This window comes from Coloeus monedula, assembly GCF_965178545.1.
Source record: "Coloeus monedula genome assembly, chromosome: 15".
NCBI classification, from domain to species: Eukaryota; Metazoa; Chordata; class Aves; order Passeriformes; family Corvidae; genus Coloeus; species Coloeus monedula.
In genome coordinates this window covers 9,804,149-9,831,112 of record NC_138795.1, presented here as the reverse complement: position 1 = coordinate 9,831,112, position 26,964 = coordinate 9,804,149, and the positions used below count along the sequence as shown (strand labels likewise).

At 50.0% G+C, this 26,964-nt stretch overlaps 1 protein-coding gene across 4 annotated transcripts in view; it reads left to right on the top strand.

Annotated features, from left to right (window-relative positions):
• Positions 1-4,283: 4,283 nt before the first annotated feature.
• Positions 4,284-26,964, top strand: part of JADE2 (jade family PHD finger 2) — a 72,556-nt gene continuing 49,875 nt past the window's right edge. For 2 of the 4 annotated variants that reach the window (XM_082291641.1, XM_082291639.1), the window contains exons 1-5: positions 4,284-4,659; positions 7,325-7,443; positions 11,106-11,163; positions 13,613-13,698; positions 24,879-25,036. In XM_082291641.1, coding sequence (XP_082147767.1) covers positions 11,106-11,163; positions 13,613-13,698; positions 24,879-25,036 — 302 coding nt within the window. In that variant the 5' untranslated portion in view covers positions 4,284-4,659; positions 7,325-7,443. Of the gene's footprint in view, positions 4,660-5,649; positions 5,815-7,324; positions 7,444-11,105; positions 11,164-13,612; positions 13,699-24,878; positions 25,037-26,964 lie in introns of those variants that run through there. The other 2 variants (XM_082291642.1, XM_082291640.1) reach the window with 2 other exon arrangements.

Here is a 26,964-nt window from a genome sequence, read left to right as displayed (position 1 = left end):
AAACTAAATATCTTGACTATAGCTGGGATATTGGATGATCCCAGCTGGAATATGGATGGAGCAAGATTTTTATCACCTTTTGTTCCCCTCCTGGAATGACTGTGCACTGCCCTCGTCCTTGAAAGGAATTAAAGTAGCCATGAGGTTATTTTGATGACTTCTGGCAACCAGAGGCCTCAAAAGAAGGCATCTAAGGCAGGAAAATAGCAGCTATGTGTCTCCTGTGCTGTTTTCAAGCAGTGTGATGTTTCTGAGGGATCTCCAGGAGCTCTCTGTCACTGGAGCAGCTCCCTACTCCATGGTGGTCCTCCCACACCCAGCACCAGGGCTGGATGGGTGTTGCAGTAGGAATGGGCTAAGGGAGCTGAGCTTCCCTCGTGTTTTTTTCACTAGCTAATGTCAGAAAATAGAATGTTTCTATTTGCCTTCAAAATGACAGTGGATTTTTGCTCTCTTTGGGGACTACTTGCACTCCCATGGACCTGTCCCATCCGTCTGGTGCTCCTGTACTATGGTAATCAAATTTGATGCCAACGTGGCAACTGGGCTTTCCTCCTTCTCTCTTTCCTGCACTGAGATTTTCACTGGTCTCAACTCTTACTGAGAGGTTTTTTTAAACCAAAGTGTTGAAGATGAACTATTTCATATGCTTGTTCTCCTGAAGTTGCTTTAACACTTTTGTAGCTCTAAGGTGAGCCAATTCACCCCTAAAATCCAGGTATTCACACCTAATCACTCCAGCACAATGCTCCCCCAAGGTGGGAAAGCAGCCTTGAGGTGACAGCTCTGCAGCATTTTGGGGAACTCAGGGTTAGTAATGGGATTTAACTCTGCAGAACTCATACAAAACTCACAGAGACTGTCCTTCACTTCAAAACATCTGTTAATTCTACTTGAGTGCTCATCATCGAAAGACTGCCTATATTTTTCCTTTCAGGTTTGCGAAAATAAGCACTGGTGAATGAAGATGAAAGAGAAATGTTGCTGGTTTCTTCCCTGGAGATCGTATTTCTTACTTGTTGCATAACTGCTTATTTTAGCATCAATCAGCCAAGCCTTTGTTGTGCAGACAATTCTGTCCTTTTAAAGGATTTGTGCAGTATTGTTTCTTCCAAAATGCTTTTTTTTTGTTTTTATTATTAGATTTATTTCCTCTCTTAGCAAATGCCAACTGACAACAGCCTGTCAAAGCTCTTCGTAAGTGTTACATAAATGTCATACTATGTAAACTGAGTGTTGTATGTAACATATACATGACCTTTCTGGAGAACCATCCATCAAGTGCTGTCTCTGTGTGTGTCACGTTTATGCATTTGTACACAAGCTGTGTTTAAGAGTGCATATATGGTAGCCAAAAATCTATTAAGGGGAGTACACAAAAACAGAAATGTCCGAACTCTTGTCAGTGCAACTTCATCTACATCCTTTTGTCAAAGCAGAACACGACTTTAATTGCATGTTCAGATACTCTTCTCCTTCTGCGTTGGTGTGTGTGCAGTGAGATGGTCAGCGAGGGGCTCAGCAATGCCTATTGTTCAGCACATGAGCCTAGGCAGAGCACATTATTCAGCACATTATTCACATGTCTGACCACTTTTGGATTTCACAGCAATAGAAAATACAGCACCAGTATTTCTCCGTGCAGTTTTCAAAGCAGAGCAAGGTGCTCATGTTCTGGATGGTAAAAATGTACTGAGGTTGCAACTAGGCATGCCATGGACCTACCATGCCATGCTGTGACTTTCTTTAGAAGTGTACTCCAGAAATCCTGGAGAAATGGCCCAGAGGGGGGTAAGGCTGTAGCATGCTGTACAGGACCAGAGCAGGGACCTGCAGGTTCCTCGAAAGACAGAATTATTAATTTCCTCACGGCTTTTTCTATAGCACTTTCCACTACACTGCCTCAGTGCTTCAGCACCTTCATTAATCCTCCCCAAACACTCATTCTAAAGATGGGTGAGAGTGAGACGTGGATGGATTAAGGTCAGTTTTGACTAATTCAGGGTACTCCATCTGAAAAGCATAACGTCTGCGTTTTCAGAGTATTTAACATGATACAGCACTTCATACATGCAAGCACAGCACCCACTGCTTCCAGCTGCACAAAGATGGGTGTCAGCAATTCAGGCTAAAGGTTTCCAGCTATGCACCCGCAGTGTGGGCAATACAGCTATCAGAAGCCAAAAGTTTGGGTTAATGACTTGTTAGTGTTACACAGCCTGTGGCAAGGGCACGGAAAGAACCTGTTTCTTTGGGAGAGTTTTATCCTTTTGTCACAGCCTGTGTCTTGCAGCCCTTGCATCGCTCCTTAGGCAGTCTTTGGTTATGCAGATAAGATGAGGATCTGGCTAAAATTGGTTTCCTTTTTGACTTACAGAGCAGATCTGCAATGTGCAGGTGTCACAGAGAGATCAGAATGTGACAGTGTAACTAAGAAGTGCATTAGAGTATGTGTGCACAAGAAAATCTACAGAAATTGGTATGGAATGCCTGACTTTGGACACTTCTGATGTCCGGACCAGGTAACACAGTGACCTTCACAATATCCCTTAAGGCAGCCTGTGCTGTAGATGAGGTAGGATCTGTAGGTGAAGGTGAAGTCCTGTCAGGGACTTAAAGACAGGGGCTGTGCTCATGAATCCCGTTGCTCCTGTAATCCCAGGAAAGGCTTTTTAGCCAGGAGCTGATGTTTCCTGTTCCCTGGGAGGCTGCTGAGAAGGCTCTGAGCACCTGAAGCAGCAGGTGCCCCCAAGAGCAGCATCTTGAGAGATTTCAGCTGCCAGAACTGGGCATGTTTATTACTGTGTAGTGAGCTGCACTTCAAAACCCAGTAACATGAGTTATTTGGGTGGGTTTATCTAAAAGGCCATAAAAGATTACTTCATACCAAATTTCAAGACCCTATTTCCAGTGTTAGTCCTAAGAACCACAGCAAGCCCAAGAATGACCAAAGTGATGCTCTCCTCCTACTGTTTTCATCCTTGGAAGTGCCAAAGTACTTGGAACATTCAGAAAACATCCAGCACAGGCTGCCAAGGCAGAAAGATGCAGCCTAATTAACTCAAGTTTGGTAATTTATAAGGAGCCACTACAGAGTCGTACGGTGGGGAGCATCTGGCTATGGTAGCTCCAGTTCCTACTGGCTTAGAATTGGAATTCACAGTTTTAGAGTTGACCAGCTTAACGAATCCTAAGAGATGATGGCAGATTGTCACTGAAAGAGTCAATAACTTGAATTTTAATCTTCTGCAGCAAGGGTTTAAAACAGTGCAAGCCAACTTCTGTAGGGCCCCTGGGAATTGGGGAAGATGTATGCTCTATCTCCAATTATTATTATTTTTATTATTTTAATTTAAGAAACCGTTTCTATCCCGACGACACTGCTGTCATTGTTTTTAATCCTGCGGAAAGCAGCTGGCAACAGGCAGTCCTGAACCACCCAGAGCCCAAAACACTCGTCTGGGGAGCGCACAGCAGGGTCACCCTGCGCGGAGGCAGGCGGCAACCGCGCCGCTCCGCACCTCTCCGCGGAAACTCTGCTAAGTTTTTTTGGGGGAACACACATATACACACACATGCACGAGTCGGAGGGGCTCTTCTGCTGCAACCGCATCCCCAGCCCCGCCGCTCCTCGCCCCTCCGGAGCGGCCGCGGTGCCGCCGCGGAGGCTCCGCGTACCCCCCCGCCCCGGCGGTTCCCACGCCCCGCGGCCGTGGAACTTTGCTACGCGGGTGCGGAAGGGAGGGAGCAGCTCCGCACAGCGGCCCCCGCCCGCCCCGCGGTGGGCAAGAGCCGTCTTTTTGACGCAGGAGAAATGGCAAATTTTAAGTACGTCATTAATATGGCGCCAAAAGCCTTTTTTTTTTTTTTTTTTTTTTTTTAAGTATAAGCTTTTTTTTTTTTTTTTTTTTTTTTTAAGGTTGGCGAAGCGGCCCCGTGTACGCGTGTGCACAGCGCGGAGAGGGGGAGCGGGCGGGGGGGAGGAGAGCGTGAGTGTGTGCGAGTGTGAGTGCGTGTGCAGGGCCGGGCGGCGGGACGGCTGCGGGGCGCCGGGGCTGCGGGCGAGCGGCGCTGGGGCTCCGGGCAGCGCCATGGGGCCCCGGCGGCCGGCGGGGGGGTGACGCGGGGCGGGCGGCGGCGGCGGCGGCGCGGCCCGCGATGGGACCCGCGCTGCCCGCACCTGGCCCTGCCGCGGCGCCCGGGGAGGGGAGAAGGCAAAGAAATTGAAGATTTGGGGCGGCCGAGGCGGGGGGGGGTGGGTGGGGGGGGTGGAAGCACCGCCACCATTATCCGTCCCCGCTCCGAAAGTCGCTTCCCCGCCTCCCTGCCGAAGCCGAAGCCGGAGCCGGAGCCCGGGCGGCGGCGGGGCGCGGAGCGCCGGAGGAAGTGCGGGGTGAAAAAGAAAGAGAAACAGGCGGGCAGGGCTCGCCCGGCCGCGGCGGAGCGGCCATCTCGGCTGGGAGCGGGGCCGCATCCATGGAGTTACCGGGCGGACGCTCCTAAGGAGGGCCCGGGCGGCGCGGCCCCGGCAATGACACCGGATTGAGCCGCCGAGGGGGCTCTCCCGGCCGGGGACTGCGGGAGCATCCCCCGTCCCCGCCTCCTCCCGCCCGTCACCCCAGAGACCGGCGCAACTCCAGGCGGACACTCCTGGCCAAGGTAAAGGCTCGGCGGGGTGGCGGCGGGAGCGGGCTGGGTTTGCAGCGGATGGTTATTTTGCAGCTCCCCCTGCTTTTGCTGTATTTCTGTCCTTTTTTTTATTTATTTTTTTCCCTCCCTCCCCCGGCTGCCGGGCGGGGGATGTGCAGCATTCCCGGGGCGGATGGCGCACGGTGGTCACTCTCCTTTGGAAGTGCGGGAGGGAGGCGGCGGGGACGTAAACAAGAACTTTTCAAGGCTCGATTCGCCGCTTCACCTCTTTATTCCCCGAATTAATGACTGCGGCAGCGGCCCCGCGCCCTGCCCTGCCCGCCGGGAGAGGAGGGGACGCCCCGGCGCCCCGCGGGGCTCGGGCGGGCAGCGGGGGCTCGGCGGGCGGCAGCGCGGGGCCGGGCAGCGCGGTCGGGAGCGGCGGGGCCGCGGGCGCGGAGCACTGCGCGGGGCCGGGATGGCGGTGCCCGGGGGCGTGGCGGCTGCCGGCTCCCGCCTGCCCTCCCCTTCCTCCCCCCTTCCCTCCCCACCGCGGGGCTTTCCCCGCCGCCTTCCCCCGCCGCACCGCGCCGCTGGGTCCCGGGGCTGCCGGGCCCGGAGGCGCCGCCGCTTTCCCCCACGGCATCACCCGCGCCGGAAAACATCCCGCGTCCCCCCGCGCCGTTGTCCCCCCGGGCTGCCCCCCCTTCTCTCCCCGGCCACCTGCCCCCTCCCCAGGCTCCCTCTCGCATCCTTCAGGGAAGCCGGCGGTGCCCGCGCTGCCCCCGCCGCGCTGCTGCCCCTTCCCCACCTGCCGAGCCGCTTCCCAGTCGGGATGCGGGGCTGGGAGCGCCCCCCCGGCTGCCCCGCGCCCGGGGTGGGAGCAGCGAGCTGGAAGTTGGAAAGCGCTGCAAAGGCGGGAGGCTGCTGAATTGTCAACCTCGACTGCAGTTAGGGGGGAAAAAAGTCCGCTCTCTCCGTACCTGTACATTTCGAGCGCTTTTTGAGTGGGAAGAGAAGGAGGCTATGGCATTCACAGGGAAAATTCTCAGTGCCTTCTCAGCCCCCACAATGAAAATTGTTTTGAAGGGCTTGAGCCAGGACCCTCCGACCGCTGGGACATTTTTAAGAGGAGATTTTCCTTGGGGGAAAAAAAATTAAGTGATCTCAACCTTCTCCCCAGGGGTAAGGCGCCCGGCTTTTAGGAATGGTGTTTGACCTTTAAGCATTTATTGGCTACTGGGGTTAAAATAAGCTTGAGATAAAGTAAAAATAGCTTGCAGAAAGGTTAAATCGAAGGTTAAATTTGCTTTTCTTAGGAAAATTGAGGCTGATGTTCAAAAATGTAGGCTTGGAGCAAAGGAAGGAGGGTACACGTTAAGGGGTCTGTAGGCAAGGAGATGCAATTCCTTTAAAGTATTGATAGCTGCTGGTAGTGTTTGACACCCAAGTTGTGAAAGTTGGTGGGTGGGTGGTCCTTCAGATCAGGTCTTTACTTTTCTGAGGGTTTTCTTACGAATCCTGGAGTGCTTGTAGCTCCTGTTGATTTCCTCTGAGTTTTTGATGCTCTAGAGACCTGCAGGATGGGGCAGCCGACTGTGGGCATGAAGCTGTGCCCGATATCCGTGGGCATTGAAGCTGTGCCCGATATCCCTCCTCGTGCCCTGTGTCCCTGCCTGCACCTTCCCCTCCGAAGGCAGGGGTGGCCCCAGTGCCCTCAGTAACCTTTCTGATTACCTGTGCTCTGTCTGGGCTTGCTAAAGAAAAATAGATAATTAGAAGGTAACGAGTCAGAAGAGGCAAGTAAAGTTATAAACGTGAGTAGTAAAGACAAAAAAGTCCCCTTGTAATGTGGAGAAAGGCAAAGCACAGGAAGTAAGTGAGGGCTTGTTTTGTTTTAAATTGAAATGAGGTTAAATTTTGCCCCAGGGAGCCAAGACAGCAGAGCTGGTGTGGAGGAGAGGAGGGATCGCTTGCTCCTCACCAGGGCACCTGAGTTTTTGCTGGAAAGCTGGGGCTGGCAGCAGCCTGTAGAGGAGGTGAGGGACATACGAGCCTTGGCAGGCAGGGGCAGGCTTCTGCTGCCCCAGAAATGGTTGTTCTGGGTACCAGGATCATGCCCTTTAGCACTTACACTTTGCAGGGCTACCAGGGAGGTTAAAAAAAGCTTCCTCCCAGATGTGGGGGCTGAGCACCATGATTTGCTGAGGGTCATGTGGGCACTGCTGCTGTGCATCCCTTGGTCCAAAAGTTTGTTCTTCTGTTACTGTGACACTGGGACTGTGCCAATTTGGGGGATGCTGCTGCTCTCTCAGAGCCTCCTGTAGCAGCACTTGGCTCCAGAATTTGTTCATGGGAAAAGGCAATGGGACGAGGACAATCCTCCCACGGTGTACAGACTGGGATGTTCCAGCCCTCCACCCTTCTTATTACACTTTCTAACAACTGGCTGGTGTTCCTAGACAGAGGGAAAAACACATTTAAGGCAGAGGGGAAGCGCTGAGGGGATGCGTTGGGAGCAGCCCCATGGCTCGGTGTCATCCTGCGGGCACGGGCACCGGGAGTGGTCCGGGACAGGGGTCCCCGGCTCGGGGTCGGTGGCCGGAGCCGTGTGCATGCCGCTGGGGGCACTATGTTCTGTTTGTGTTCCTATTTCTGGGCTGGCAGAACAAACAGGGAAGTGGTTTTTCTGCAGTCTCATTGCAGCTCACAAACAGAGCGCATCATTCAGCCGGGGTTGCTCACAGCGTCAGAGGTGACGGCGCGGGGACCGAGCACGGCGCATCCCTCAACCTGCGGGGAGGCTGGGAAGAGGTGATGACCCAATACTTTTCCTTTTTTTTTTTTTTTTTTTTTTTTTTTTGCTGCAACTTATGCAGGTTTCTGTGCCTGTTCCCTGTGGAAGTGGGGAGTACAGGCATGTATGAATTTCTCTATTTGCTTCCCACAATTCAGAATGGTTTATTCTTGGAAACAGCCCCTGCACAGGGTGCTGGGATGCCACTAAAATCTCCAAATCCCACGTGGACTTGATGTGCAGAAGAGTTTGCAGGGAGCTGGGAAACACCAGGGGGTTCCCCAGAGCACAGGGCTGGTGGAGGGGTCCGCAGAGGAAGATTTCTGTGCTGGCTGAAGGCTGGATGAGGCATTTTGGTTTAGTGTGGATGGGAGCGGGTGTCTGTCCCTGGCAGTGTGCCCAGTTGAGCTCAGGATCTGGGCACAGGCATCGCTGTGTGCCAGGAGTACTGTTGCCTTTACCTCTCCCAGGTTGCATGGGCTGGGCAAAATTGCATTCCCAAGAGCTCCTTTCCAACCTTCCCCTGCTGTGAGGCAGGACCAGCCAGCCTCAGGCCATCATCTCCATTTTAACACCAATCCTGGTGCTAATTTGTCCAAGGACATAGTGATTTACATTTGTTTAGGCTGATGAAGGGCCATCATCTTCCTTGGTTTAGCATTTATCTGCCTTTCTCAGCTTGAACAAAGGCGATGCTAAACATGTGTTGGTTTGCAAGCAGTTCAGTTTTTTGGTTTCCAGGCATTAGCCAGGGCTATGCCTGTGGATTTGAGTTGCAGACACTTCAGGGGGATGTTCATTTGTTTACAAAAGAAACCCACATCTGTTTCTGTTTGAATTTTTTAAGCAAGCCTACACAGAAACCTTTCACTTGGTTTCTGGCTCTGTAAAACCTAGATTTTGGGCCAAGTTTGACCTAACAGTGACCTTTTCAAAGTATTACAAATTTTTTTGGTATTTGTTTATGACTTTAATAATGATGCCATGTGGGGAATGGGTCAGTTAAAGGTGAAATTAACTTCTAATGTAAACAAAAGATTAATTTTGGAGCAGAGACCATATTTTGTGGGGACTTAAGTTGCTCAGTAATCCACCAACTGAATTGCTCCTGAGAGCTTGTGGGGGCTGGAGCTCCAGCCCTGGGAGGGATGTGGGCAGTGGGTCCCCCCGTGCGCCACCTCGGGTGCCAAAAGGGTGGTGGGAGCTCAGCCACCATCAGACTTTATAACTCTGGGATACAGATGGGGAAATGGCCGAATTACCCTTCGACAGTAAGTTCCTCTGTTAAGTGCTGTGTATTTTACTACTGTTTGGCTGCTCAAGATGAGTCCCTCAGGAAACAGCATCCTCGTAGCCCTGCCTGGAACACAGCCATTTTCTGCAATGGTCTGGTTTTGGCCAAAACTTTTGCTCCCTTCAGGCATGCAGTACCTTGTGTGCCATCCCCTACCCAGCCTTTCAGTGCTGCTGTTCAGAGATGTCCGTACTTTGCTCAAGCCAGAATTCCATTCAGAAATTTTAATGCAGTTTGGTTTGGAGGATGCTGTATTGGATCCTGCCAAACAGTGGCAAAATGATTTACTGAAGTACACTATTTTTACCTGCAATATGAACCACTTCTGTATTGAATATCAATTCATCCTGGTATGTAGTGAGTGTGTTAATTCTGTAGGCAGGTGTAGGACAGAAGCAGGGTGCAGGGACCATGTTCAGTTAAAGGGACGATCAGTGCATCTCCTCATATATATCAGAGCCAGTATCAGTGCCAGCCTCCTGCTACCTGTGCTGAGCATTGATTGTAAACCTTTTTCCCTGCCTTGCAAGGGGAGTGATGTCGGTGATGCTGTCTTGCTGTAAAAGCAAAGATGGGAAACCTGGGAAATCCCACTGGCTATCAGTAGAATTCCTTTACTTCAGCTCAGGTGGTTTTTTTCCCCTCTTGGCTTTGGCTTATTTAATCTCTGTGATTAGGATGTCCAGAATCAGTAAAAGCATTGCTCTTTGGGCTCCAGATGTCTGTCTGCCACTTCAGACCAGTAGGAACCAGTTTAAAAGGTTCAGGTAGGATTTTCACTAGAAGTAAGTAAGCTGCAGTTAGAGCTATCTTCAATTTCATTTTCCCCAAGCAAAATCTAATGGCTACTTGGAACAAGGCTGGTTTAATAACATCTGTTTCTCCTTGAATCACCAGGGGAAAAGTATTGATATTGCCATATTCTTAGGGAGTGTTTTAAGTCATGTTTTGACAGGTCAATGCCTTACCACAACACTGATAGTTAAAATGTTTAGGATACTTTGTAGTATTTTCCCTTATAATGCTATGATAGCACATCTGTTGTAAAATACGGCTATTGCAAGGGTTTTATATGCTTATGTGGAACATTTCCTGATGTTTGGGGGGCAATGTCGTGCTCTAGCATGTTATCCCAGTCTGTGCACTGCTTGTACCTGCTGCAACCAAACCACACAAAGCCAGTGTTTCATTATCATTCCCACTTACCATTTGTGGAAGCAATAGTCGGTATGATGTATCAACACATTCAGAATTTTCGAAAATATCTCAGAAAGTACTAGGAAGATTTCCATGAGGTTAAGATTGTTTTCTGTGGATGTATTTTGGCTCTCACAGCCTGTTGGATAGTTGTCTGGTCCATGGGTAGCCCTTTCCATCCCAGCCCTGTATGGGGGGCCATGTTGATCAGCCACATTGGTCAACTTTGGATCTTCAAAAGGTGAAATAGCTTCTTTTTTTTTCCTGGAGCACCTACTTCGACTTTGAGTTCCGAGAGCTTGGTTCCCACGGGGTGAGTTCAGGAGAACCTGCTGATTTCAAGCACTCCTGTGGCTTGTTCAGAGTCTCAAAGCAAATCAGCTGAGCTTGAAACAGGTCTCCTCATCAGTGCAGTGGTGCCCGCTGCTGTGATTTTAGCTCTGAGAGGATGGAGAAATCACAGCAGCTGTGCAGAAGCCACTTGCTCACCCCCGGGAGCTCTGGTGCTGGCAGTGCTGCCGGGGGGGAGCTCTGGCAGAGCAGTGCGCAGTGATGGGAAGTGCTCCGGGCTGGGCTGTGTGACACATACTCCCGAAGTCTGAAAAGTAGATACCGGCTAAATGGGAAGATGAGTCAGAGGGTAAAACCCCAGGCTTGTGGTACAGAGGGGTCCTCTTCAGCTCTGGGATGCTTGTACTTCCCCCTGCAGACATACCGAGAGCATGCAGTTTCCATTCTTCTGTCTTCGCACTTCTCAACTTTGCAGCTCAGACAAGTGGTTCCCAGGACATCTTTTCTCCTGTCCAACAGCACCACGGTCCCTGGTAAGGCATCTTCTGGTCCGTGGTGGAGCTTCCTCCCTTGGCAGTGCTCTTGCAGAGGAAGAGACTTTTGGAGGCAAATCCTGCATAGACTAATTTCCATGCAAAGCTGAGTGATCCAAATGCACCCACTGTAACTCCTGGGAGTGGAAACAGGTAGTAGAGAGACAATTAAAATAAAAAAAAAAAAAATCAGTGATAGTTGTTTTCTTCCCTTTTTTTCAGCCTCTGGGTAGTTACCTGTCCTGAGGGTGAGGACTGACTGGTGCTGGGGTGAGAGGGTGTGCAGGTACTCAGATTGCAGTGCTTTGGTGCTGAGATGAGTTTTCTGGACATCAAGTGTAATGCTCAATTTCTTTTGTTACAGATGGAAGAAAAACGACGCAAGTACTCCATCAGCAGTGATAATTCAGACACCACTGACAGTAAGGCCTTTAATTTAAAGCTTTGAACAAGATTCACCTCCAGCAGTCAAAATGCTTGAATAATTACTTTACAAAGAGTGGAGGAAACTGCATTTACTGGGAAGTGTCTGCACAATGAATTGTGTGCAGGGCTGGGTTTGTCAGAAATGCAGCAACAAGCTGATATCAATTTCTTTAAACACTTGGCTGTGGCTCCTCTTAACTGATGAGAGTGTCTCCCTTGTGTGAGGAGTCTGGGTGAGGAGAGCTGCTGATTGCAGATCTGCTAACAAAGCAGCAAACACCCTTTGTAGATGAGTTGTCCTTTCCTGTGAGTGGCAGCCTGAGACTAGCTTGCTCTTGATTTGGGTTGTACTGGGGGAAAGGGAAGTTTTTGTTGGAGTCAGAGTAAAACTGGAGCCACATTGTTCCCTTCTTGCAAACTGAAGAGGGATGTGGGAAAAGGGTAAGGCTCAAGCCAGCAAAACTTGCAAGCCCACGCTTGCTTTTCAACATCTACCTCACTCCATCCTCATTCAGGAAGGCACAGAAGCATGTGTTCAGCAATAAACGTGCAAATGTGCTGAATTTTGGCTATAAATAGAGCACTTTCCTCTCCCACCTATCCCAGGGTTTCACGCACTGCAGACATACCACAGTGCCTTGGGTGTTCAGTACCCTTGAGGCACCAGCCTAATCCGTTGTCTGGACTCCAGAGTTTCTTACTAGTTGCTCTTGTTTTCTTAAAAATGTCACAGTAACTTCATCTGGGCTGTGCTGGTAATTTGCACTCCACACTTTACAGGATCTGCCTGCTGGATATCTGAGTGCGAAAGGGACTTTACTAAAGACACTAAACTTCTGGGCCTTTTCCTAACAGGATGATGGAGAGATTACAGGGGGTTATGGAAAGGCTGATCTTGCTGGGTTTGGCTGCTGTTCCCACAGCTTTAGCCTAAAAAATTGTCAGTGTGAGTGGAGTTTGCACCACAACTGCCGACAGGAGCCTGCTGTTTGGCTGCCGGCGGGGACTCCCATCCTGCTGGGGCCCTGGGGGGCCTGGAGGCTGAGTTGTGCCTACAGAAGGTGTTTCAGGCTCTGTCAACACAGAGTAAAATGAAGCATCTCTATCTCAGAAAGGGGTTTGTTTTGGAAGCCGTGCTCCAAACTTCCCGTCTCCTAATCCCCAGATGCTCAAAGGCTTATGGAGCCGAGCTGTGCTCGCTGGCTTTGCCGCCTTTCGGGGGTAAGGCATCTTTAATCATGGTATTAAACAACATGGCCTTATCTCTGTTGGGCTTGGATATTTATGCTGCAGGTGATATCTAAGCTGTTGACAAATGCTCTCCTGCAGGATAGTTGTAAACAGAGTGGTGACCTTCTTTTTCATGCCTCTGTCAGGAAAGGGTAGTTGTGGTGTGTTATCCAAGCCTGTATAGCTGTAGCATCAGACTTTAGCTTGAGGAGGGGGCAAGGTAGAAATTAGTGGCTGATCTCTTGATGAAAGCTGTGGAGCTGCTGCTGCTGCACTCCTTGGAGCTGCTCGCTGAGTAAAGCAGTGTGTCCATGTGGCTGCAGCGCAGGGATGTTTGCTCTGGGCTTTGTCCTGTTATGCTCTGAAATATTATAAAGAATTTCATATTTATGGCACCCTCTTTAATGACATCTAGCCTGACACTTCAAAAAACAAGCTGTCTTTTGGAAGCAAGTGATGTCCCCACATTTGGTCTTCATTTTATGAAGTACAAGAAAGTGCACTGCAAAGTAGTGCAAGTAAAAAATACAGGGTGAGCTGGTGCCTCTTCCCCTGCCAGCAAAAATAGGCATGTGAGATTTACCTGGGCTCAGCTGCCTGAGCTGGTGGAAGAACAGACATTTCCCACCACAGTGGTACCACAGCCTGATCCCTGAGTCAGCTCAGCTCCTGGCCAGAGCCCTTCCCGAGGTCCTCATGTACATGGCTCCATCGTGTTTGGGTGTTGCTTATGTGCATGGCGTTGTTTCCTCCTATTTAGCTCTCCAAGGATAAAGTCAGTGTTAAATAGGCCTATTGATAGTTACTTTGTTGCAGCTTCACAGAAACATTTTTATATAGTGGAATATGGAGGGGTCCTCGTAATAGAGAAGACTGAACTGTCATCATTATTTTGCAGAAATTCCAATAGTCAGTTTGTTATTTATTACTAACAAATACAGTCTTATATTTAAGTGATAATGACACAAATGGGTTGGAAATAAAGATCACGAATGTAGTGATGCCATCACATTTGAGGCCTTAGCCACCATTCCCTTTCGGAGTTGGTAGCAGGAGTGATGATAGTGCGCAAAAAAAAGGTCATGTCAAGGTGTTACTTCCTCTTAGTGCTGACCCAAAGTATCGGTTGAGGCTGTAGCAGTGGGGCTGGTGACAAAAGTATGGAAAAAACTTTGACTCTTTCCCGGGTAACCTGTCTCTGTTGCCTTGTTGCAGGTCACACCACATCCACCTCCAGATGCTCCAAAATTCCGAATACCAAATCCCCCTGGTCACGGCAGAAGGAGAAGAAGCCCTCTGAGGTATGTGGGCTTTTAGGCTTTTCCCAAAGGAGAGTTTTCCCATGGGACTGTGCTTGCCCAGATGTGGCAGCCAGCATGCCCGTGGCTGTCTATGGGCAATAGGTGTCAGGATAAGGCATCTCCAAGAAGCCAGAGCCCGTGTTGCAGAGCCACAACTCCCAACAGCCGTGTCAATCCCAGCTCTCCTGGGGAGGGAGCTGATGGGGATATGTGATGAGCATCTCTGGTGAAGGGTGGGGGTCCTTGTGCCCAAAACCACTGGGGTCCTTGTGTCCACTCCATCCCTATTGATGGAAGTAAAGAGAAGTTAAGTTTGGTGGGACTGAGAGGTCCTACAGTACTGGGGTGTCTGCATGCCAAGGTTCCCTGGTTTGACTGCCTGCCTGGGTGCTCTTTCATTAATGGCACAGATCACAGCACTGGGGAGGGTGATGTGGAGACTCCTCCCCGTGGACAAGGGGGAGGCATGGAGGGTGGTGAAATGAGAGACAGCACAGCTGAGTTGCAGATTGTGTTGTGTTGTGTTGGTTTCCCCCCTGTCATGGGGCTCAAGGGCAGTAAGCTGAGGCCATCAGTGCCTGACCTTGCCGCAGGGTTTTCCCTAGCTGGTATGGGCGGTACTGCCCATTCTGGGGATACTGCCCAGGTTCACCTGCTGGCTCTGTAGTGCAGGGTCTGGGCCTTGGGTGGGAGGAGCTGTTTGTCCCCAGGACTGTGCTGGAAGGGGTGGTGCTGTGTCCTGTTTTCCTTATGTGCCTCGGATACATTTCTACTAGCCATGGAAACTATACCAGGCATGAGCTGCTGTTGTAGCAACTGCAGTGTTTGGCAGTGGTCATCTTCATTTCAGCAGCAGCGTGAGCAAAGCCAGAGGGACATTGTTCTCACATTCCCTTCCCTCTGGACTGGGGTCTGGAGTCAAACAGTGCTAAGTTTAGAAGCAGATGAAGCTGGCATGGCTCATGTGAACTCCCCAAGTCCTCCGCGTCTCACCTCTCCTGATGCTGTGGCCTGGTGAGCACAAACCTCTGTAACATCCTCCCTTTGCATCAAGCTGAGTAGAGATTTTGAGGTTTTCCTGTGGTCACTGCCTGAATTACAGCTGCATTTGGTTCTTACTGCTCTGACAGGTTTACATTGATATATCTCGGTTTGCAAAGGACACAGACTGAAAAAGTCCAAGTTATTTGTGCCTTGGGTAAAGAGAAGGACTGCAAAGCTGTTACTACCAGCTGAGTTAGTAGGAAACACTCCAGAGAGCAAGAACCAGGGGTGTAGATGTCACTGACTGCTGACAAGGCTGTTGGAAAATTGAGTATTAGCACTGTTTTGGTTTTTGTTTGGGTTTTGGTTATAGATGTGTCTCTTAGTGTGGGTATCGGGGAGATTTCTGTGAGCTGAATCCTCTCTTGGAAAGTGAAGCATTTAGGGCATCTCCTCCTCCTCCTCCTGTGGCACCGTTACCCCTCTCTGAAATAACTGCCCATCCCTGTGCCTGATGTGTTCATAAAGGCCTTGGATGAGCCCTTTAAGTGCTGTCAGGAGTCCCTGCCACAGAGATGCCCCATGTTAGATGTGAGAGGATGTGGCTCATGTGTCATGGCAGTGTCATGGGTGCCATCCTGCTGCTGCCCAGTAAAATCCTCCTTCAAGAGCTGGGACATCTTTCTGCCTCACTGATGCAGACACATTTTTGTCTTCAATATGAGTTAGTTTAATCAGCCATCTAGGAATTTACCTGGCTGCTACTGAATATAAGTCCAAGATTCCAAGTGAAGATGCTTTTGGGCTTGATGAAGGATGGTAAGACCTGGATCCAAGTTGCTGCTCTACAACAGCTGGAGTGAAAACTAGATCTCAGTGCATGGCAGATGTCTGCAGAGGGCTCGTCCCTCTGCTTCATGCTGCATTATCCCCTCAGGACGGTTCTCAGTGAAATGTAGCTGTGGAACAAATAAAGTGGAGCAAAAGCTGAATGGTGCCCAGCTTAGCAGCAGTTGGAACAGAAAGCAAACCTCTGTGGCTTATCTGAACTGAAACTCCAGGGGAATTTGGGGAGGCGATGTGTGATTACTCCAGCTGGAGTTTGGCCAGGATGCTTAAGCTGACAAACCATCTTTTACAGAAAGATGGTGGGTACACAGGCAGATGGAACAGTCCAGATCTCAGCTGTGCTCCCCTCACTGTGCATCGCCCCTGCACTTGCTGGTGTCCAGGTCTGCTGGAAATCAGCGCCAGCTGAAACCAGGGGTCAGGAGATTGTCTGAGGTTGGATATAGTATCACTCCAATCACTCCAAGACCTGCAGCAGTGCAGGGAGATGATTTGGAAGTCACTCCAGTATGAATTTCCTCTCCAACAGCATCTTCCAAACTTTTCCATGTGTAACCCAACTTCTGCTTTTTCCTGTGAGCACCCATGAACCTGTCTGGTCCATGTGTGGGATCTGCTGCTTGTCATATGTGAAACACTGCAGGGTTTGGCACATCCTTCCAAGAACACTGGGGGATTTCAGGCATAGACTGGGATGGGCATCATGTCCTGTTGGAGCAAGTACTGAGAAATGTAAAACATAAATGACACCACGGTCAAACTACTTCACATGAAATAGTGAATCCCTTTTTCTCTTGTCCATCCTGCTGAGGATGGAAACCACAGGAGAGTAATAGGGAGAGCAGGATGAATGTGTTAGCATGTACTGAACCCCTCGCCGTTTTGGGGCTGGACACATCTTTTCTAACAGTAACTCAAACTCCAGGTTTACACATGGCTTACAGCTTTATCAAGAGCTGCAGGGGGTGCAGGTATGTCCTGAGGGATGGCCATGCTGGAGGATGGGCTGAGGGAACAGGGGATTTATGTGTGTGTGCGAACTCACCAACCTGTCCTGCCCTTCTCCAAGCTGTGTCCCCATTTCTCTGGGAGCTGCTGTCCCAGAGAAACATGCGTTCTCCCTGACAACCCGGGCAGGAGATAAAAAAATCAAAAGCACTAGTGTTACATAGTTATTAGTCAGGTCAGGGGGTGATGTTTATTATGAAAGACTGTGAGAAGGGATTAACTATACACATTAAAAACGACCCAATACAAGGCATCTGGAAAAACAAGCTTCTTAACATGGAAAAGTACTGAGCTGTTTGTAAACATCCGCGAAGGGGCCATTGCCAGGGAGGGTGATTATATTTATCTGTGCCTGTCACGGGGCTCTGCCCGGGCTCTTTCCTGACTGTCCCAGGCATCAGGCCTCTGTCTTGGCTCTCTCCCTCACAGAGGTGACAGTCATCCTCCCCTATCCCTTGCCTGGGCAGCAGAGCCTTCGGGGCTAAAACCTGATGCTGATGGTGCCCTGGGCATGGCTCTGCTGCACTGCTTTGCCTGAAGGCAGAGGATGGATGTGGGCAGCTGCCAACAGCTTCTTGCATCTGCAGTGATAGCAGTACCAATCTGGTGATTTTAATTAATCTCATTAGTGCTTGTTTGTATCTTAACATGTCTGCAAACGGAGCGTGGTGGTTGGTACCCATCTCCCTGGGTCCCTTCAAGGACGTGCTGGTCATGCTCCCCACTCTGGGAGCTGGAAGGAGGGAATGCTTGCTCAGGTTATCCCAGCCGTGGATCTGAATCTGCAGCAGGGAATAAGACATGCCTGAAGGACGGATTTCTGCTTCTGTTAGTGGCACATTAGTGCAATCCTGCCCCTGGCTGTAGAGCTGCTGGGGATGTGAGCACGAGCCTCGCTGGTTTGACTGCAGTCATCAAGCTGCTCTCCTGTTCCTGACAGGGAACAGTTGTCAGTGTCTAAGGAGAGAATCTAAGAACAAGGCAAGTGTGTAATGATAGTTGCTGGTTCTATCTCCCAGCCATCAGCAGCCTGGGGACTCCCTCGGATGCTGCCTCTGAGTCACTGCCTTAGCTGCTGTGATAGTCATTAGCTCCAGAGCTATTTGAGATCCGAAGTGCTCACCTGCACTGCTGGAATATATTTTGGAGGGACAAAAGCCTGGTTTTCTTGTGCAGAACACCTGCCTGCCAGCCCTCCAGCCGTCCTTTCTCAGCTGAAGAGCCCTGCACAGTCTCGGCTCTTCTGTGCAGGTGCAGCTCATCCCACCGGACGTCCTCATTGCCCTTCTCCCTCACTCTGGACCTTTGGGAGGCGAGGGGACTGCAGCTGCAGGCAGGGCTCAGGATGAAGGGGAAACCACAAATTTATACAATTTACATTATTTTTTGCTTGCCTTGTTTAGATACTACTTCCGTGTTTTGAAAGGCGCTTTTTTATATCTCTTTACAAGGATTTAACTCTTAATAAACATTGTCATTGTTTCCCTTCTAAAAAGTAATTCTTACTGCATTGGATCATGGTTTTTTCCTCCTGCATTAGGTATATAGTCACCCAGTGCAGTGTGAATGCAGTTGCTGTACTCTTCCATGCTTGGAGAAGAGCTTTAATGCATGTGGCCAAGCAAGACTGGGCATGCTTTTATGGGGCTGGATGGGGAGGAAATCGGTCTCTGTTGAAAGGTTTGACTGCAGTTTGGCTTTGTCAGTTTTCCCATGCCAGCGCTGGGATAACAGATTAAAACCATTGTCTTCTGAATGCTGAGGAGGGCTGGACAAAAATGCTTCTTGTTCCTATTTTGAGTTCTGTTGTTCATTGAAGCTTTAACATTCAGAATTTCAAGAGGAAACAAGACTAGATGAAGAGATAGGAGGCTGGCTCCCAAATGGACCTGGGAGTTCAGGATTTCTTCCCCCACAGGCGCGTAATATCTGGTTGCACACACACTCCTGGCATTGCTGCATTTCAAAACGTTGCTACTGCGTATCAATGTCCCTCTCATTTTGGAAAGGGCTGGAAAAATGTGATAGAACAGCAGGGATGTAGGACTGGGAGGTCCATAGGGGAGTGGGGCAGGGCAGCCAGGGCTGCACCCACCTAGGTGCCATCTCAAGCTGATATCAAGACAGTTCATACAACCAAAAACTATTCCCAGGACTCCCATTGTTCCTGTTGTTTTCTCTTTCTCTAAAAATCCTTGTGACTCATGAGCTATAACAAACAATTTTATGCTTGAGAGAGTGAAGGGCTAATGGAGCTGGCTGGAAATGAGGAGGGAGTCCTGCGAATGAGGCAGCTGGAGACTTCCCTCGTCCCAGTGTGGATGGAGGAAGGTGGTTATGGCTGGGGGATGTGCAGGACACAGCTGCCAGGACTGCAGTCATGGAGGGAAAAAAAGAGTGTTGAGCCAAAACCTGAAGAAAACCTGTTATCTCAGTGTCAGGAAGCACTCCCACACCCTGCCTGCAGTGACCTGCTGCTGCCCCTGCTTGGGAGCAACGCTCGGAGCACCCATCACCCCTGCTTGCTGTGGAGGGGTCATCACTGTGAGATCCCATGTGGTGCTGTGGGTGTGAAGATCACCACTGTGAGATCCTGTGTGGCTGCTGTGGGTGTGAGGGCATTGGGGAGGATTGCAGATCTGTTGGGTGATGGAGGGAGTGGATTCAAAGGTGAGATCTCGGATGCAGGCTGTGACTATCCCTTCTCACCTCTCCTGCCTGCCCTCACCCTAGTGGGTGCTGTGTTTTCTGCATGCACTTCATTTCGGGCTTCTCTCCTCCTACGTTTTGTACCACTGCTTTGCAGTCTGGAGTGCTTTGGAAAGAGTTCTTTTCACTAAAACCTTTTAGGGACAGAGATGTTATTGTGTATTAAATACTGACATCCCATCCTTGCACTTGAAGGAGGGACCGAGCTTATTCGTCTGACCCAAGAGCGAGGTCTGAAAGCTCCGAAGTCAGCTGGGTGCAGATGTGGGGGAAAATGTGTAACAGAATTCCCGCCAGCTCAGGAGGCCTGGTGTGCAGGGACCTGGCCTGCTGGAACCCATCTGTGTTGGGCTGAGCTGCCTGGTCCCTCTGGAGCTAGTTTCTCCCAGGCTGGTTTGCAGCAGGCGCCTGGAGCCAGGTACCCGTGCTGGGGGATGCCGAGGCCGTGCCGCCTCGCTGGGCGCAATCGGCTGCGCCGGATCCGGCACAGCAGTCCCTGGGCTGGCTGCTGCTTTAAAGCTAATTAAACCCAGTGCTAGACGAGTGTTTCTTTTCATTTCGATTTAAAGCCCAAAACAGATCCGGCTCTTTGGCTCTCACCCCAGAGCTGGTTTCGTACAAGTGGAAAGTCATTACCACGTTTGGAGTTTGGTGGTTTTGGGTGGGTTATCTGGGGCAAAGGGGATAATTGGCAGGCTTAGACCTACAGTACAGTCACTGGAAAAGCCAAGTCCTTGACAGAGCACACGTGGTGTGGGAGCTGAATGGCAGGGAGATTGCCGGCCACTTCATTAAGAGGGGTTTGTGAGTGATTCACAGAGCCTGGAAATTGATGAAAGAATTGCATGGAAAGGTGGTGGAGAGGCTCTCTGAGGGGCTGGATGGTGATGGGGGAGAGGCAGAGAAGGAGGAGAATGCTGGAAAGCAGCACAGCCTGGGAGTCCTTAGCTAAGGGAGGGATGGGGAGCAGCACTTCTGATGCTTCATGGTGTGTCCATCATCCTTCCTGCTGTGGCAAGGCGCTGTGTGCTTTGGCATCTCCCAGGGGTAGGTGTTTTTCTCTGAGGTTGTCCAAGTGTTGGACAAATTGATGCTGGTCCATGGAGGGCTCCCAGAGATGCCTCACAGCTGTCACAGGGCACAGGGAGAGGCTGCAGGGCTGTGTCCGGTGGGAGAAGCAGCAGATCCTCACCAAGGTGGAGCAGCTGATGTACAAGGTGCCAGGGGCTCAAGGAGGAGCCAAATCCAACCCCTGCCTTGCAGGTTTCTGCCATACCCACATGAGCATCCTTCGAATGCTAGGCTGGATCCAAGTGTCGCAGTGGGATGTGAACATCAGAGGATGTTACATTTAATTAGCTCAGGGGTTTTTTATATTTTTGAGAGGTAAAAGCAATGCAGCTTCTGCTTCAAAATAGCAAATTACAGAAATTACAAAAATACCGATGTATTGTTCGGGAACATTGTTGGAACACCATGGCTATGGCGTCCCAGTGACTTCTAATTTTACTGGACTGCCAGGACTGGCTCTACTGGTGAGTTGGTCCAACACCAGAAACTGGTGGGCTGAAAGGATGGGGAAGTAGTAGAGGTGGGTAGTTCAGGCTCACCTGACCTGTGAGATACAAGGGAGATGAAGGTTTTCTCCACATGCCTTTCTTTGCCTGTACAACCTGAGGCTGTACAACCACACCAACCTGGACTCCATGTCCATTTCTTTTGGAAATACAGAGGCAAAAATGTCTTGGGATTTTGAAATTTCATATTCTTTTTCCCCATCTTTAAAGCTGACAGTAGCAAAGGAAGAGGCTGGCCCTGGGCACTGGTGTGATGCATCTCTGAGCATCACTAAACCTCCGCGAGGTTCCTGAGCAAGCAGAGGTAATAAAGGAACATCTTGGTTTGTTTCCCATTGCTGGCAGATCGATAGACAATAACCAGATCCCATTCAGGGCTGAAAGGGAAGGACGGAGCCTGGCCAGGGCTGTTGTGGTAGTGGCAGGGGGAGCGGGTGCAGGGCAGCAGACAATTTGTCGGCTCCCACGGCCGGGGAAAAACAGTAAACACTCCTATTGAGGGAAAATTGCTTGTTTTCTGGTACCCAACTTTCTCTTCATCACCAGGTCCTCGGTTCATCAGTGCCCAATTTGTCCTTTATTTGGTTTTCATAAATAATTCAGAAGAGTTTGAGTAGAATAATTGAGTCTTTTCCCAACCCTAATCCCAGACAATTCAAAACAAAAAGACATTTAGATTACAATTTGAGCGTATTAGCTGTTGGGAGATTTCCAGCCAACTGATCTGCTTTCCTTTACAATTTCTGTGCTGTTCTATCATTTCTAAAGTGTTCTGCTTTGATAGTTAATAATTTGAGCATATCCAGTTCTTCATGAAAAGACAGAGGCGTCGCTGTGATAAAGTGCGGGCGCGCGTGCTGCCATCGGATGGGTGAGCTTATCTGTTTTCCAAGAAGGACTAAATAAATGAAATAGCGAGATTGCAAATCCAGCCTGCGATGCGCCTTATCTTCAGGGAAATAGATACAATCGTGCTTATTTGGCTTAAAATTAAAACTAAGCTTCTGTGCTGATGCGAGCTGAAAAGCCAGAAGGGATGAATTTGGGGAGGACTTAATGCAGGAAAACACAAGCCTGGGATCTGCACCATGCAGAGGGGAGAAATTATACCAGGGGCTGGTCCCATTGCGGTGCAGGCTCCTCCACCTCCCTCTTCATCAGTAGGAGGAGGGTGATGGGCTGGGATTTTGATACTGTGCCATGGGTGCCCAGCCCTGGTATTACCCCAAAGGGACAGGGCCTCTCACCTCGCCTAGGTTAACCTCGTGCTGACCTAGCAAAAGAGAATGGGGATCCTTGCTTGGGGTAAGGCTCTGGGAAGGCCACAGCTGCTGTGGGTTCCTGGGGAGACCTCAGGGCAGGGTAATAATACGGCTGGACCCTCTCAATGGTTGGTTGTCCTAGAAAGGGCAGTCCCATGTTCTCCACTGCTCTGGAGCTGGCTGCCAGGTCTGTCCACTGAGGGGGAAGCAGGAGCATGCTGCCATCCTGCCTTGCACTGCCAGCACTGCCCTGAGCAGCTTCCTGGGGGAATTGGGTGTATTTGTCTGCATGAAAGAGGGATGTAATGCTCCTGCACCCTGCAGCATCAGAGGAGGTGTCCTCAGGAGGCAACTGAGCTGGCAATGAGGGAGAAGGAGGGTACTCACATGTTGGTAGGGTCCAGTTCAGTTTGTTTAGAAAAGCTTTTGGGTGCCCTGCACCTTTGAAAACCATCCCATTGTGGGCTTTGACCACAACTCCTCAGGGCATGTGTCTCCCAAACAGTATTTTCTGTAACAGTATTGTGCTGTTGCCAGGGGAAGGTTAGATTAGGAAAAACTTCTTCACTGAAAGGGTGGTTAAGCACTGGCATCAGCTGCCCAGGGCAGTGGTGGAATCACCATCCCTGCAGGGAATTAAAAAGACGTGTGGATGTGGCTCTTGGGGACATGGTTTAGTGCTGGGCTTGGCAGTGCTGGCTTGACAGTAGGACTTGATGATCATGTAGGGCTTTTCCAACCTTAATGATTCTGTGATTCAATTACTGAATGGTACTGGTGGCCAGAGCAGGGAGGTGGCACTGACCCCCATGGTGGCCTCAGCCCTGTGTGGTCCAGGCACAGGACAGGAGCATCTCATCCACCCAAGCTGAGAGCTCTGAGGAGTGAGGGATTACTCACGTTCACGTTGTCCTCATTGGAGCTGGGCACTGAAACTGGGTTAAGGAGATGTTCTTGACCCAGGCTGTGACCTGTCAGCACAGGGCTGTCAAGAACAGGGTGTATTTCTGCCCTGTATTTTAGAAAACACACTTCAGTGGGATTCCTGTGCTTGTTTGGATACACAGACCCACAGTGCTGGAGGGACTATGATACCTCACATATCCCTTCTCACGTTCAATTAATGCCTGTCGTAATATTTTTTTTAATTCCCCACACTGGCAGTGTGTTGAAAGGTTACTGTGGTGTCTATAACCATGTGTTTGTAGTACACAGAGACTTAAAGGACCCTGATCTTTCCCAAACTGAGCTGATTGTAATATATAGGCTATTAATTATGTTTGTTGAAGGGTGTTGTGCCAGGACTGTGTCTGACCAGCTCAAATGAGGTTTATATAGACGTAGTCAAAAATGTCTCCAAACAGCTGCATCAGGAGGAAAGTACCAGTAAAATTCAGAGGTCCCAACATAGCAAAGGTTGTTTATATATTGTATTTAACTCTAATTGGGTTAGCAGCTGAGACTCTGAGGATTAAGCAAACTGACCTAAATACTGGTCTCAGTGGTCTTAGTTAACGTCTAGTTTCCTGTGTTTCAGCTGATTTGGGTTCTCAAATACTCTCCAAAGTGTGTTATCTTTGTATCAAAAAAGGTAAAACTATGTAGTATTATTTCTTGTGATTCTGACAAGGCAATTCTCATTTGGAGAACAGACTGTGAAGAGATTAAACAATTTCCAAAGAAAACATCCGATCCATCCCAGCCTTGTGGAAGGAATGCAGAAGTAGCAGGGATGGAGCGAGATGGTGTCCAGGCAGGATTGCTGGCACTGGCAGTTATTATTCCAACTAATAGCAGATGGTAGAGAGGAGAAATCATCCATTTTCATTTACAATTTATTTTTATGCTGCAAGAGGCAGGATTGCACGAGTCATTGCTGTCAGGCAACCCTCTGGAAGGAAAACCTTACTTACAGTGAGGCATATTTTTAGAATGATTTTTTCATCCTTGTATATTGGGAGAAGATGCTTCAGGGCCAGGAGTGAGATGGAGAATAAGTCCATTCACTGACTGAAGGACTGGAGGATTTTCCTACGGGGAGGACAAGGGGTTTACTGAGTCAGGAAAAATCTGTGTTTGTGGATGTGTAAGCAGCACCTAGATAATCTTTTAGCTGGATATTTTTTACCTTCAGCTTTTGTCCGTCCCTGTTCAGGACAACGAGGTGTTGTGATGGAGACATGAAGGTGCTGTGCTTGGGGCAGGGAGGTGACCTGAAGGGAACACAAAGGTGCTCAGAATGGTGAGGTGACATGAGGAGGACATGAAGGTGCTTGGGACAAAGTGGCTCTGTGTTTCCCACATCTTCATTCATGTCAAGAACATAATTTTCCCTGTGAAGGCCACATGTGGAGAAGCTCACTTGCCGTACGTCCCTTAGCATTTGGAGTGGATTCGTGTGGCTGCACTGAAGCCATCAGTCCCCTAAGATAAAGCAGCCTGTTTCTTTAGTTTAATACTAATTTTCAGTCTGCATCTTGTCCAAGCTCACACCCAGTGGCTGGATTTCCTGACTGCCCAGTATGGGGGACCTTGGAGGGGTTGCAGCTGCAGGGCTTGGGCTCTTGGCGCTGCCTGGCTGGAGGGGAGTCCCTGCCTGTTGCCATGTTCCCCTGCCCAAAGCTCACCCTGAAGGGACCTAAAGTGACACCCTGAAGCCACACCATTGGTGATGCAGACACCCACTGTGCTGTCCCTCGGGGGCAGTTTCCCCAGGACGCCCTTCCCGGGCACGTGCACCCCCAGCCTCTGCTAGACCTCTGCACTCAGGATGGGGTTTTTTCTGGTGCAGGTTTTTCGGACGGATCTGATAACAGCCATGAAGATCCCTGACTCCTTCCAGCTGAGCCCTGACGAGTACTACGTTCTGGCTGATCCTTGGAGACAGGAGTGGGAGAAGGGCGTCCAAGTGCCAGCAAGTGCTGAAGCCATCCCAGAGCCTGTGGTCAGGTAAGTGGGCAGGGTCCCCTCCATCTGGTTCTGTCCACGGGGCCCCCTCTACCTGGTCCTCTGTGTGGGGTTCCCTCTGCCTTGGTGGAGTGTACAGAGAGCACATAAAGGTGGCGCTTGGGATCCTGGGCTTGCAGAGGGATGCACGGGGACCTCCCACCGCATCCTGAAAAGTCCCTCTTGTGTGTGTGGCTTTTTTTGGGCAGTGGCCAGCTGGGACAGCTCCTTGTTTGCTCTTGGTCAGGAAATTTTAAAAAAGATCTGATAAAATGGAAGGGACGATAAAAAAATAGCAACAGAAAACTGTGCAGAATGCCAGCCTCTGCCTGGCTTCTTGATGCATCTCTGTCTAGGAGTACGTGGTTGTACTGCTGGTATTTCGTGGCAGGGAAGCAGGAGTTGGCCCTTAAATTAAAAACTTCCCTCTTTACCGTGTTTGTGTGGATTGGAGACGTGCTGGGCATGCTGAGATTCAAGGCTTGGGAAAAGGAGCCCAGCAAACAGAGAAGCATCTCCCAGACCTTGTAGAGACGACGTCTGTCAGCAGAGATCGGGGGCTCATTAGCTATTTTAAAATAGGGAACTTGAGTTTTAAAATAGACACTTAAACAGCTGCTCAGGCAAGAAGGAAACATGGGGGAGCTGCTACTCCCTTGATGTGTGTGGGGGATTATCCCAGGGCAGTGGCCAAAGCTGTGGGGGAAAGGCTGGTGCTGCCAGTGGGGGGAACTGAACAGGCTGGGAAGGGACCCCAGAACTTGCAGGGTCAGATCTGAAAACTTGCAGGATCAGACCCAAAACTCCCCACAGGGTTTGCAGGAGCTTTGCATCTCTCGTGTTTCCCTTCGTGATGTGTGACACCGTGTGTGCATCCTGCAGAAACACTCATGAAGCATCGTGCCAGGGTGATGCCAGGGCTGCTCATGGGAACAGGGTGGCTGCAGGGGGATGTGTTTTGCCAAGGGATTTGGACACAGAGCAGAGGCTGGTGGAGGCTCCACTTGTCCCACAGCAACAGCAGCTGCTCCTGCTGCAGCTGCCTACCCCGCTTCTGAAATAAACTTTTGTGTACGCTCCCCTTCCTCCCCTGGGGAAAACAGAGAAAGAAATGAAACTTTAATGAGTCTGAACACATCAAAAGGGAAGTTGTAAAGGGGGCTGTTGAGTTGATTTAATCCTTGGAAAAAAAAAATGCAACCAAAAAAAAAGAGAAGGGAAAAAAAAAGCCGGTGTGTGAAATATCTTTTTTTAGTTGTCTTTGATAGCTAACCACAGTCTGGCCTCACCAGTGCTCTGCTTCCCAGCTGAGGGCTCGTGCTGGGGCTATTTCCAGAAGAAAAGTGGTAGCTTGGCACTGCCTGGGCTGGCAGTGCCCATGTAGAGCCGGGAGTGCTGCTTCCCAGCAGTGGGATTTGGCATCCCAGACCTCACAGTCAGGGGCTTCTGGGGTGCAGGACAGGCTGCAGATAATGGCTCTCTGCTTGTCTCCAGGCCCTTGGATTTGGGGGTCCTGGAGCAGCTCTGCTGCATGTTTTCCTACATGGGTATTCTTAGAGCGACGCCTGGCACAGGTCATTCCTCCCAGGTCCCCATCCCAGTCTGTCCTGGTCTGACACCCCCGTCACCACAATGGTGCGCCCTTGGCTTCTGGAGGTGCTGCCCACTCACCTTGAGTGTGAAGTTTCACTTCCAGTGTCAGGTTATCCTTTGAAGAATTTCTAATTCTTGGGATTATTTTGCTTGTTTGATTACTCTCAAAATTGGCACTTCGCCACAATCCTTGATGAATTGCCTCCTGAAATAGTTCCAGCTCTTTCTTCAGTACCTCAACATTGTTTTGAGTTCAAGACTTGCTCTACGAAGAGTTTGTTTTATTTTTAAAGCAACAGATATTAGGCAGAACTTCTTCCCTGTGATGGTGATGAGGT